This window comes from Pelmatolapia mariae, linkage group LG17, assembly GCF_036321145.2.
Source record: "Pelmatolapia mariae isolate MD_Pm_ZW linkage group LG17, Pm_UMD_F_2, whole genome shotgun sequence".
Taxonomy (NCBI): Eukaryota; Metazoa; Chordata; class Actinopteri; order Cichliformes; family Cichlidae; genus Pelmatolapia; species Pelmatolapia mariae.
In genome coordinates, this window is record NC_086242.1 from 23,195,539 (window position 1) to 23,209,627 (window position 14,089).

A 14,089-nucleotide genomic window follows, 5' to 3' on the forward strand; every position below is an offset into this window, starting at 1 on the left:
AAATATATATTTTAACTCAAAAGTACAGTTTTTAAATTTAATGTTGCTGAAACAACAAAATAATTAAAAAAAAAAAATCTATCTGATCGAGAAATCACTCTTTGAAAAAGAGAGTTTATTACAGAGAAATGGCTCTTTCCAAAATAAAAGCTATACTATACGCTTCTTCTGGGCTATATTCTCAGCAGCATATTAAACATATCAGGTCACCATAAGGAGAATCATGTGCTAACGGCTGTCTAAATGACTCGGGTAAAGTTTGTAGCATGTGTGCTTGTTGTTTTTGTCTGCTTCCACTTGTCTTTGCACTAGGATGATGTCGGTGCAATGTGCAGTCATATTCGTTGTGTTCCCACTAGTGCTGTCAGCGTTAATCTCGTTAAAATGACATTAGCGCCATAAGGCGGCAAATCTCCGTTAACGAGTTACCGCGGATCGACCTGTGCGTGGGGCTGGACGGCGTCAACACGTTAACAAGCAAGCTAACTGCGCTAACGCGCTAGTTCCCACCAATTGAGCATTGTGTGGCACATCCGACATACTGTTTTACTTTTGTCCATGACGTGCTTACCATCAGGGTCATGCTTCACATGAAAACCAAGATAGTTCCAAACGCCAGATCTGAATGAGGGTGGGGGAGGTTCAATTTCGGCTAGCGTTGAGGTAGTTGCCATGTTGCAACGAGCTTAGCTTCTGTCTTGCTAGCTTGCGCTGCGCTCAGTGGATCTGCACTTGACAGTGCAGCCTAGGCGGAGTAGTCGAACGCAGATCCACTGAGCACTCAACACAGACAGCATCGTCAGAAGAAAAGTTGATAAAATAAATTTAAAAAAAATTGTATTGTTCGATACATATGCGTACCGAACCGAAAGCACTGTATCGAACGGTTCAATATCGATACGAGTATTGTTGCACCCCTAATATTTACCAACAAGACAGTGTACATTACTGTTTTCCTATAATACCTGGTGGGCCAGTCTCTAGTCAATACCGGGCTGATTTTTTTGTCCCAGTCCAGCCCCAATCACAAATAAATATCATTCCCATCAGTGAGCACCTCCACATATGTATGAGGATGGCCCTGACTCCATTTAAGCCCCAGGTTTAAAATCCTGGAAGGACAAGCTAGAGCTCAATTCACTCACTGAGCAGAAAAGAGGGGGTGTTGATTAAATATGGAGAGAAATTGTCCTCAAAAGTGTTACAAATGTGCACGATATGATCCACAAGCATAAACTAAGATTTACAAATGAGTAAGTTGTGTGAAACGTTTGAGGGCTCGCAAGAGTGGTTCAATCCATACACAAATAAGAAATAATCTCACCACACGCATAAATATTTTACAAATGCATATATCTAAGACTGAATAAATATTGATCATTTGCACACAAATCAAATTTATCTTGAAGTCTCAACATTTCTTACTTGGAAAATTGTGATATCTGAGCTTCCACTGTTGACCTGCATTTTGATTTAGTTTTCTTGGTTTGTTTATTTGGTTTGGTTTATTTCAAATATAGTGGACACTTGTATACACATAATGGTTTTTGAAAGAGAAAATGATCAGACTCATGAAGCTGAACTTCATAAATTTGTGTATAAATTATAAGTATTTATTCAGGTTTGGCCATACGAATTTGTAAAATAGTTTTACCTGAGGTCAGTTTGCTTCTTATTTATTTGTGGATTGAAGCATGCATGTGGGAATCCCCAGAAGTTACACACAAATCACTGCACACATTTGTACATCTTAGATCATATTGTTAGTATTTGCAAAACTTTTACACCAAATTTCTCTCCATAATTAACATAGACATAGAACTGGAAGAACCAGAAACCTGGAAACTCAGCCGGAACAACAGCAGTGGAACCACAGAGAGTGATAAAGAGACAACCCAACGAGGAACAAAGGACAACACACAATATATACACAGAGGGTAACGAGGGAATACACACAAGGAGGGAGACACAGCTGGAACTAATCTGACATGAGGAGACAAAGGGGAAGCAAAAAATCAAAACACTGATAGTGTTGCATCCCGTGTTCAAAGTAAAACAGGAACCAAGAGACAGTCACAAAGATGAAGACTTGACACTGTGACCTGGAGACATGAATGGCCTTAAGGGCTGGTGTCCTGCAGGTTTTAGATATCACCCTGGGTCAACACACCTGAATCAAATGATTAATTCATTACCAGGCCTCTGGAGAACTCAAGACATGTTGAGGAGGTAATTTAGCCATTCAAATCAACTGTGTTAGATGATGGACACATCTAAAACCTGCAGGACACCGGCCCTTGAGGCCTGGAGTTCTCCCACCCCTGGACTAGGGGAACAGAGGGAACATGAAACACGGAAACTAGAGAAACTAAACATGGGACACAGGGAAGGCATAGTGACAGAAAATTAGACACTATAAATATAACACAAGCAGGGAACAATAAAGAGAATCAAACCTACACTAAAGACATTACACACTAAACATGGGAGGCACAGGAACAAAACCTAAGAGCCAGAAATCAATCACCGAAATATAACCAGACACTAACTGAAACTAAGCATATTAATAATCAAAAAACACAAACATGGAGTCACCAGACTCCGGACCATGACACTTTGGCCTCTTCGCTTGAGCTGTCTGCCATTTTTTGGAAAAAAGTTAATTACTGCTGCCATCACTCTATAAATCATGGGATAGGATAGACTTTGAAGGATGCACCTGGCATGTCCTTCAAATCCAGGAAAAAAGAGGATGCCTTTGTGGGCTGCATTTGGAGGAGTCTTTGAACTGGAACAGCCTTCGTAGCCTCACTGTGATGTAATCAGTCTTCAAATGTGGCCTTCGAAGGATGCAGTGCTTGCAGCTACAGTCTCTGTGAAAGCAAAGAATCAGAGTTTCCTGTGAACCTGAAGCCTTGTCAGTAGCTGTTTCTCAATAAAGCTGTGAAAGGAGAAAGATGAAAGACAAAAAGTCAACCATCAGATCAGGCAGAAGCTTCCTGTGACCATGCGTCACAGAAAGTGAAGAGGACTGCTGCTGTAGTGTTCATGTGTACAGGATATAAAGCTGGATTCCAGCTGACAATGTTTTCAGATGTGTAGACAACGGTCCTCAGTCATCAATGTGCATGATTATTGTATGAGTATGTGTTCTTCTGTCAGTGGTTACATCCATATATCTTCAATGACAGTCTCCATGTTTATTAGTTAGCTAATATTTCAGAAACAGAGATCCTCATCAACATAAAAAGATTCTTTGTTTCAGTGAAAGAGCAAGAAATCCATCACTAAAGTGCTTGTTCCACAATGAAGCTTTCAGGATTCAGCATTTCATTTTCACTGTGGACTTGTGTGAAATCTACAGTGGAAACAGACTTCATGCTAAAGGTCTCTGTAGTGAGACTCTGAAGTGTGTGAGCTTCGGGATTAGCAGGTTGACTCCAACATGTTAACATAGGGCACGAGAGGAAGACAACTGCGTTACACAGCTGTTCCACTGCCTCGCTTTTTACTGGATGTGCTAAATCACTGACTTGGGTATTATTTCTTTTCTTTTTTCTTCTCTCTACAGATGGAAGTGATGGTAAACATGATGGGGTGTATGCTGAGAGAGGATAAGTTATTTTCTGATGATACCGAGAAGCTGAGACTCCAGAAGCTTGTGTGTAGAGACAGTCTGACAGGGCATGTTACTGTGCTCTCCTTTGCCCAAACAGTTCCACTGTCAGAAACAATTCACAGTACACTATCATCCCTGTGTGTCCTCTGGATCTGACAGAGCATCATTTGTGGATCTGGACTCCTCTGTCTTTTACATACTTTTTGCCAACACATTGGGACTCCAATCCTTCTGCTCCAATAGAGACACAAAAGTTCTGGGTTTTTTTAAAGAAAAAAGTAATTGAAAAACTAAAATTTACACTGAAATGCAACATTTTAATCTTTAAATTATACCAGTGTTTATTTCTCCTCTGTATCAAATTAATTAAATTGATGCAGATTATTTAAACTGCCATATATTCTAGGATACTGACACTTAGAAGTAATTATAAGGGGGAAAATTGTGTTAACCAAAGGCCAAATTGTGTCTTTACACTTGTAGTGTAAAATTAATTTTGTTGCGATTTTAAAGTTGTAAGCTTAAATCTGTTTTAAGCCCTGAAATCTTCAGATGGATGTCTGCTGTAGTCTTAAAGCTATGACGGCTCAAAAATGTAAGAATAAAAACGAAGTACCAAATTTAGACCCCTCCTTTTGTACTTGGATTGCCTGTGACTCTGAAAAGATAAAATATTACATGCCTTCATTAAATATTATATTACTCTAGAAACACATCAGCTGATTTTGACAGGATCAGGTGGGAGCTTTTCTTCCTGTTGCAAACAGGAAGCACCAACAGAACAAAAAAGGGTTAAATTCCACCTGTATTAACTCACAGCCTATTTTCACCAGCATAAATCAAAAGAATAACACTTATTTAAACTCTCCAATAACTTGTTCTGTAACAGTTGTGAAACTTTCTATAAATACTTGTTGGTATGTTGAAAACCAACCAATGGCATAGTGAGACCTGCAAAGCTATATTTAAAAGTCATGATATTCTTTTGGAGAGTTTCTGCCAAGATGCCTAAACCCATTCGGCCAAAGAATCATAGCAACAAAGCTGAATGCATTTTACTGACCGTTCTCAAGTTTATCAGCTAATGTTCAAGTCAAGTCAAGTCAAGTGGCTTTATTGTCATTACAAACATGTGCACTGGTACAGTACACAGGGAAACGAGACAACGTTCCTCCAAGACCGTTGTGCTACATATGGCATATAACAGACAATCAACACAGAACTACATAAAGTGCAATGTGCAAAAATGGCAAAAAAAAACAAAACAAAGACAGTTCAACACCAGACAGAAGAGAACAATACAGATACAAGACAGTGCAGATACAAGACACAACAGTACAATAGAAATGTGCAAAAAGTCACTTGGTGTATGAAGGTGTGTGCGTGTGTAAGTGCTTGGTAGTGACGTGTATGATCTCTCTGCAGTAGAGTATCACTTCCTGTGCCTGTTACAATACACAGAGGTGTTTGTGTGAAGCCAATTTAATTAAAACTAATAGATAACGCCTTATTTCATATCATTATGTGCTGTATCCAAAGCACACTCTCTGTTTATTCATAATAATAAAATAATAATAATAATACATTTTATTTGAAAGCGCCTTTCAGAACACTCAAGGACAGTGTACACATCAAAGAAATAAGAAGCAAGCATAAAAGCAGGCGGTTTACAAAATCATAAAGCATAAAGGATAAAACAGATTTAAAATAGCAGAATGGAGAAGGTTATGTGGGATAAGCTATTTTGAACAGGTGAGTTTTGAGTCTAGACTTAAAGAGAGAAAAGCAAGTGATATTTCTTATATCAGGAAGTAGGGAATTCCAAAGTCGAGGAGCAGAGCAGTTGAAAGTCCTGCTCCCCATAGTGGCAAGACGGGGAGAGGGGACAGAGAGAGAAAGAGAAGAAGAGGATCTAAGACACTGAGATGGGATGGTGATCTGAACCAAATCAGAGGGGAGAGCTGATGAATAGCTTTAAATGTATACAAAAGTATTTTAAAATTGATGCAATATTTGACCGGGACCCATTGAAGCTGCTGCAGGACGGGTGATATGGTGAATAGAAGGGGTCCTGGTTATAATACGGGCAGCGGAGTTCTGGACACGTTGAAGCTTATGGATGGAAAAGGAGTGAATTGCAGTAATCAATCCGAGAAGTAACAAGGTTATGAACAAGAATGGCAGTAGCATGTGGAGTGAGAAAAGGAAAGAGACAATTAATGTTACACAATTAGAAATATGCAGACTGAGTGACATTATTGATATGCGAATTAAAAGATAAAGTACTGTCGAGGATAACACCAAAACTTTTCACACATGGAGAAACGGAGACCGGCGAGGTATTGATAGTAATAGAAAAGCTATTAGTTCTGGATAATGTTGATTTAGAGCCTACCAAAAGAAGCTCTGATTTGTCACTGTTGAGTTTAAGAAAGAAGAGAACCATGAGTTGAGTTCATTTAAACAGAGGGTGAGGGAGGATGGGGGAAGAGCAGAATCAGGTTTAGTGGACAGATAAGCTGGGTGACATCAGCATAACAGTGAAACTGAATATTATATTTACGAAAAATGTGTCCACACAAAGAAGGTAGATAATGAAAACAATGGGCCCCAGTAAAGGGCTTAAAAGTAAAGGATTTAAGTCGAATAAACTGAGTGCGATCAGATAAGTATGATTTAAACCAGGCTAGTGGAGTATGAGAGAGACCGATGAGATTAACCTACTAAGGACAATGGAGTGAGAGATAGTGTCGAAAGCAGCACTCAGATCGAGAAGAATAAGAATGGAAAGTAAACCGGAGTCAGCTGCCATAAGAAGATCATTGGTTATTTTCATGCACTGCCTTTAGGGATTTGCCAGCTTAGCTTAGTTTGTAGCCGACTCGCTAGCAGCACGGCCTCTTTACCTGGCCCTTCTACACTTTCCTTCGTATTGTGTCAGATGTTTACTTACTCCTTGGCCTCCTTTAGCAGTAATGATACTTGTAATAAATGTAGCTTGTTTGCAGCTCTGGAGGCCAAGATCATTGAATTAGGCACTTGGCTTTGCACCCTTGAAAAACCCATAGCTAGCCAGGCCCCTGTAGCCAGTGTAGCCAAAGGTAGCATAGGCCATTAGTTCTCCCCTGGCAGATTGTCCCAAGCAGCCGGGTATGCAAGATGGCTGCACGGTGAGGAGGAAGCGTAGGTGGAGTGGTAGGTGCTTCGGGAGTATGGGGTGTCTAGCCCGTTGCTATGAGCCATCCTTATACAACCACTGGAAGACACTGAAAATCTGCACTGAAAACCTTGTGATTGCTTTGGTTTCTAGCAGATTGCTGTGGTAGCCCATATCAGGGCTACAAGCATTGCAAGAGCTTGGTCCGCACAGGTGGCAGTAAGTTTGACTGGTTTCTGGTGAACAGTGTCTGTGAAGGAAAAACAGAGAAAAATAAACTTGGGTCTATCGTTATCATTCCCTGAAAAATACATGGAAATTTTTCTTCTAGAAAATTACCATGGAATTGCACAGTACTTAAAATTAATTAGATAACATTTAAAATGATTTTGAAATAAAGTCTGCATCTCATTCCCTGTAAAATACCTGGAAGTAAGGCAATGTTAAATGACTTCATAAAATGGCCGGACCTTGGAATGCACAAGGTACAGTGTAAAAAGGGTAAATATTGTATGTTCTTCTGGATAATTACCATGTAATTACAAAGTATGTAAAATTACTTAGTGTAAATTTTTTCATTGTTTCCTCTAAAAACCTGACTTGTTTTCCCCCTATTGTAGTATAACATTATACTGTAATTTCAGATAAAATATGTTGAATTTACATGTAATTACAGGGTACTTATGCCCTTAGTTTCAAGTTGTATTATAAAGTGTTACCTAAAAAAGCTTTACTATTAGCACAGACGCATCAAGGTAGCACTCTGTATCACTTTAATCATAACAGGCTGAATGTCAAGTTCTTTAATAGTGAGAGGTAAGCTTGGGTGACTTCGATCTCTCAATCCCACCTCTGAAAAGAGACGTCCAGACTCTGGGAAATGTTTGAATAGGACAATGTTTTTATTCTGTTTACTCAGACACGGCACCGGACTAAAACCATGAGCTTCTTTTTCTTTTAGATATTATCTTCAATGAACACAAGCTGTAACAAACAAAAGTGATAGTTGTCATAAATGTCTCTAATTTTTACACTTTCTTTTATCACTTCATCTCTGCTCCAAATGCATGCATGTTCTAACGACTTTAGAAAAATATCATGGGATGTTAATTGAACATACAACACTACAAACTCTCATGGAAATAATTTTAAAAATAAGAAATTACACGAACAATTACAACACATGTGCACTATTAACACTTATAATAATAAATTCCTCAAAAATATGTTCATCCTTTCCCCCTCAGCCCGTCCCCTGCACCCTAAATACAAAGCAGAGGTTGTCCTTACAAAACAAAGCATAGAGAAGTCACTTGCATAAGTCACATTAAACTCGCGCAGACATGGATGAGTTAAGTTGTAAAGGTGCTGCTAGCAGGGTTGGCCGTTTGGATCCTCATTCTGACGAGTCAAACAAGTCAAGCTTTGACAGTAAGAACCCGAAACCAGCTGCTCTTTACTGCTGGAGGAGCAAGAAAAAAATGTTGTCTTCTGTGCTCTTACTTCTATATATTTTTTTATTCCATACATGGCGTAGAAATGAAAAATCCAACATGTCAACACATCCCTAAAATTCAGCCAGAGAGAGAATTTTTTCCCCGAAGAAGGATGAGAGGTTTCAGTTTGTTTCGTAAGAAAATTGTTTTCTTTGTATCAAAATGGGAACAAACTGATGGTCTTTCACCTCTGCAATGATGAGGCTTTAAGACTTGGTGTGTACGGCACATCATGATGAGTCACATAGAGTCAAAGAACTTTTTTTTTTTTTTATATACCAAAATCTACAAGCAGATATTCAACATTCATCAGGGTCCCAGCAGACAGCATCAACACCACTCTGAACCTAAGAACTCATTAATGAAATGAACCCTAAACCCTTTTTAAACCTTTAAAACCACACAGTGTGACATCATGAAGGTTTTTGGAGTAGATAATAACAATAAATTATTATTGATAGAGACAGACAAATAAAAAAATCTGGAGTGCTCTAAAAATATTCCAGAAGACAGGAAATGTTTTCTTATTCTCCCTTTTTTTCTAATTGATTCAGCATTTTTGAGAAATAAACTTAAGCCAACTTGACCTCACAGAAACATGTGAAAATAATTTTTTAAAACCTTAAAGATGTTGCTATGTTGACAGCACATGTGAGCTTTGATGTTGCTGATGTGACGATACAAGAAAACCCAAAGACTGCCATGAAAGTATGAGATCACCCATCAGTGGACTGACATATCACGTTAGCATTTTAGCTGCTGTCATGTTGTTGTTGTTGTTTGGTTCCAGGAGTGATTGTATTTGGTCACTATGTTGGTTCTAAGTTATCAACTAATGATACGTCTGCATCCACAGACTGTAGAGGAGCATTACACAGACACGGATACCTGTTAAGTAGTTCTCAGAACATTCCAAATAAAATCCTAGAATTTTACCAGAACTGGAGCTCCACCTTCCTGGACCGTTTGTTAGTACAGTAACCTCATAGAAGCCCTGTTATTAGTCGCATGATGTCATTAAAAATGCTCCAAAAGGCTCCAACAGCACAAACACTGTCCAGAGGTCCAGTTCAGGGACTCCAGTTAGCTGAGGTAATACCTAGTATACATGTGTGTTGCCATCTGCATGTCAGTGAGCGAGACCACACCCCTAATTATACAGTCTATAACTCACCTGTTTAATACAGTTTAATCAGGTGAGTTATGAAAACATTTTCCCCACATACAGGTGTAATGAAGGGGGAAATATCTACAGAGACAAACAGTTGTAAACTGTAAACATGTTTATTTCTGCTGTAAAGTTTTAACATGCGAGTCTGTGGGTACTGACTCACCGCTGCCTGCTGGACATTTCAGGAAATGCAGCTTTCAGGCTGTCAGTGTGGCCATGCCAGCACTCAGAAGAGGGAGACCAAAAGACTGATCATAGATTATTTCTGGATGTTTGGTTGAATTTTTTACTTCAGTCTCCATTTAATGTGATTCAGGCAACAAATTTACTTGGCTGAGTTGAAAAAGCTTGATCATTTCACGTGTTTCTGTGAGATAGGCATGTGAAAGCTACACAGGCAGCTAACACTGGATTTTATACTCATTGCTCTTCTTTCCAAACTACAAAATCACATTTTTGGTAATTTTTACATCAAACAATGGGATCTGTTAGTTTGTACTTTAGATAAATAATACTTATTAAAATCTTTAACAAAAAAGTTGCCATCAGCAAAAAACAAAGCACTTTTTTGTTGTTGTGGTTGTTTTTATGGGTAACTGTAGTTTGCCCGTTTTCTGTTTAAACTATGGTTCCAGCTGTCAGCTCAGAGTCAGTGCTGTAAATCTGCATCCTGTCACCTAACCCAACACACAGGTGAACACTGAGAAACAAAACATCAGGCAACAAGTGCATCAAATCAGTCTGCAAGCATTACAATACACATCACTGCCAGACCCAGTGCAACAACAGAAAGATTCTCTTATCACAAATTGACATCAACATTTGCACGATGGCGGTTTGGTGTTTCTGTACATCAGAGAGGAAGGCAGTCAGAAAGGTCAGCTAGAAAACTCATATTTACAGAATAAGTACTAGAACCCGAACTGCTCACACCACCAGCCAGATGTGCATGCAGAGGAGCGTCCTGGCTTACATGGAAACACACGGGTCCGTGGACAGGAACGCACAGATACTGAGCATGCTCACTGTTTTCCTCATCCTCTTCTTCTTCATGACAGCTGCAAATACAAATCGTCCACATCTTTTTAGAAGAAATGCCCCACCCACTGTCTGTGGCTAACACACCGTGGGGCACTCACATGTTCAGGGCTGTAGCCAGCAGATCACAAACTACTGATGTGGGGTAAAAGGAAATATATCATTATTTCAAAAAATGAAAACAAGAATAAAAAGATAATTAAAAATCGAACAAATAAAATCCATGAAATGAATTTTTTTTTTAAAAAAGATAATTTCCCTGTTGTAGCACTTACACCTCAAGATAAACTTTCCCATTCACCACCACTAATAAATAATAATAACAAAAAATATGATGACTGAAAGAAAATAACGTGAAAATAATAATGATAATAATGCATTACATGATATATTTCATCACTGGGTGCAGGCTGTAAATATCTGCTGTCCCACCCATGATAGGACAAACGCTGAAGTCTTTAGCGACAAACAGCCTCCACCCAGGACAAATATGTACTTATAAAAGAGACTCAGAAGACTGCAAAACAAATGGCGCGTCCCAACCTTCAACATGTCCTCAGAACATTTTCTACAAACACAGAGGGTCTGTCAGGTTCAGAAGTGTGACAGTGTGATGAAAAACCCTCCGTCACCATCCGTCTCATCCTGGTTTCTACTGGGACAGGTTTAGTCTAACTTAGCACAAAGACTGCAAGCCCAGCTAAGTGAATTCCAGTGATTGGAGATAAAGTTAAAATCAGCTGAGGATCTCTGAGCCTAAACTAAAAGCTAAAAATGTGTCTGATGCTTTATGTATTTTCTACATTATCTTTCAAAGGAGTACGGTAGACCTAATATGAAAGTAATGCAGGTAATTTAAAAGGTTAAAGCTTGATTAAAACACAAGTCTGGTTAGCTCAGATTGAGCTTCTGGTCCTAAAGTCCAGCTCCAGACAGTCAAATGCAGCTAAATGGACTAATAACTGACTAAGAGGATTCAACATATAATGAATGTGAAGCGTTGACCCCAGCTGCCAGTCTGTGCTAAACATATTTCAGAATGATCCAGTGGTGTCTTAGCGCTGGCTCGCTAAGCCACCATTCAGGACAAAGATACGTTGGTGGTGGTGATGACCTCTCAGAAAGAAGCAGAGATCCACCTTCAGTCAGGCGGCTGCTATTTTACCAGCGAAAAAATCCTCCCAGAAGAAAAAGAGAGAACAATAAACAACTACAGTCCAAATCAAAGTCAGTTTTAGTGTGACCTGTAGACCTGCTTCTCCACGGCAGGTCTGAAGCATTTAAGCTAACCCGTCACTTCCATTGTGGACACATGATGCAGCTACCAAAGCCTACTCTGAGTCTGTTGTGGTTCAAGCTGTAGACCGCCAACGCCTGCCATCTTCCAGCGCAGTGGGTGGCAGTGTGGGAGAGTCTTTTTGGGGCCTAAAGTGCAGACACCCGCACAATGTTGGCCTGGGAGTAGTCAGTGGAGCTGGTAGATTCATCACCTTCAGGGGTGGTGCCAGGTGGCGTGGGCATGCTGATGATAGCGGAGGTGATGTAGGGTTGGTCACAGTTTAGAGGAACCGTCTCCTCAAATTTGGCATTGAGACTGGATCGACTGGAACGACTAGAGAGAGGCAAAGGAGAGATACTTAGTACGTCTTCACAAGCAAAGGTGAATTTTGAGCAGTTCAAATGGACTTTAGTTCAACTTCCTGTCATGTGTTTCAGTTGTAAACACATCAACTCATCTCAGTTCCTTTTTAGTACTGCTGACTTCTCCACTCCTATGTTGGCCCATCCCATGCTTCTCAGTCTCAGTTTAAACATTTAATATGTTTTTTATGTTCTGTTGTGAAGAACATTTGGGTTTATAAGAATGTAAATGTAAATGATTTTACATTAAAATTCAAATTGTATTTTATCATCTGAATTATATTTTTTTTTTTATCTAAATCAAGGTTAAAGAATAATAATAATGGATTGCATTTATATAGCGCTTTTCGAGACCCTCAAAGCGCTTTACAATTCCACTATTCATTCACTCTCACATTCACACACTGGTGGAGGCAAACTACAGTTGTAGCCACAGCTGCCCTGGGGCAGACTGACAGAAGCAAGGCTGCCATATCGCGCCATCGGCCCCTCTGGCCAACACCAGTAGGCAGTAGGTGAAGTGTCTTGCCCAAGGACACAACGACCGAGACTGTCCGAGCCGGGGCTCGAACCGGCAACCTTCCGATTACAAGACGAACTGCCAACTCTTGATCCACGTTCGCCAGAATTACATCTCTTGCTCAGTTCTGTTTTTTTCTGCTCCAATTTTAAGTCATTTATACCAATTTTACTACTGAGGTATACAAAAAGGTTTTGATCTTGAAAAGTCAGTACTGGCTTTTTATACTTGAAGTTTTACTCAAATGATTGATGAGCACGACCTTAGTGTAAAAGCGCAGATCATGTAAACCTAATTCCAGAAGCTCTAAAAGAAAGGTTAGAGCCTCCTCTACATCATCCAATACTTCCAGTAAAGATAGCTGACATGTCTGTACTGACAGCTCTAAAATGCCCTCATTCCTGAAAACTCCTCAAACACACCAAAATTTCCAAAATAACCTCAACCTCTAATACTTGGAATCCTGAAACTTGCATAAAGACCACTTTAAAATCTATAAAAATATTTAACTCTAAAATGACCTTTTCTAAAAGTACTTTTGGTATCTCTAGCAGGAGCAAATCCTACAAAATAATTTCACTAGCTGAGCCCACGTCCTTATTTTAGGTGTGACAGCGTTTTAGTAGATAAAGGTGAATGGCTTGGACGTGAATTGAGCTGCGGTTTGGGGAAGGCCTCGAAGGGGACGGCGGCTCCCAGGCCTAGCAGGTCCCCATGTACTAAATAGAAGTGAAGTTAAAGAATTGAAAAGGGGAGGGAGGCTGGGGCATGTAAATGAGAATGAACAGCTTGTAGAACTAGGGGAACATATATAGATAAGAATCGGAAGGAGCGTGTTTGGAGGCGTGGTCCTGCTCCTGAAATTCCGATACTTTATCTCCAATTAAATCCACTTCCAGACATCTAGAACCTTCTCAAGAGTGTCTGTTTTTTTTTTTCCATTAACCTGATGGACCCCAAAGGGTTTTCTGAGTTTCCTGTTCGAAAATGAAATGCCCACAATTAATTGAGTATTTCTCTGCAATTACACACTCTGTGTATACAATCTTGGTATCAAAATAAAGCTGACACTTGTGAAATTTCATCAGAGGTGTAATATTGCAGCAGATATTACTGTGTCAAAGTTACTGAGACTGGAACACAGAAAAAGTAAGTAGATTTTATCCTCGCCTAAGCATATAACCCTTTTAAAATATGCCTCAGTTCATATTTCATTCCAGAAATTCAGTAACCAACATATAAACATCATATGTGCAAAGATTTATGTTTCTAAAGTGAAACAGTGAAAAATTACAGCACTGTCAATACATAAATATCCAGACGTTGTACAAAAATGTCCAATTTTGGCACACATTGGACACCATGTTAGTTGAATTTTGTAGGTATTAAAGAGCAGAAATGATTAAATTTTATTAACAGGCCTAAAAATGCTTATTTTTGAATATTT

General features: G+C 39.3%; 1 protein-coding gene across 1 annotated transcript in view; it reads right to left on the reverse strand.

Moving 5' to 3' along the window:
- Positions 1-7,709: 7,709 nt before the first annotated feature.
- Positions 7,710-14,089, reverse strand: part of LOC134647159 (potassium voltage-gated channel subfamily D member 2-like) — a 96,793-nt gene continuing 90,413 nt past the window's right edge. Inside the window, exon 5 of the mRNA XM_063501378.1 lies at positions 7,710-12,093. Coding sequence (XP_063357448.1) covers positions 11,907-12,093 — 187 coding nt within the window. The 3' untranslated portion in view covers positions 7,710-11,906. The remainder of the gene's footprint in view (positions 12,094-14,089) is intronic.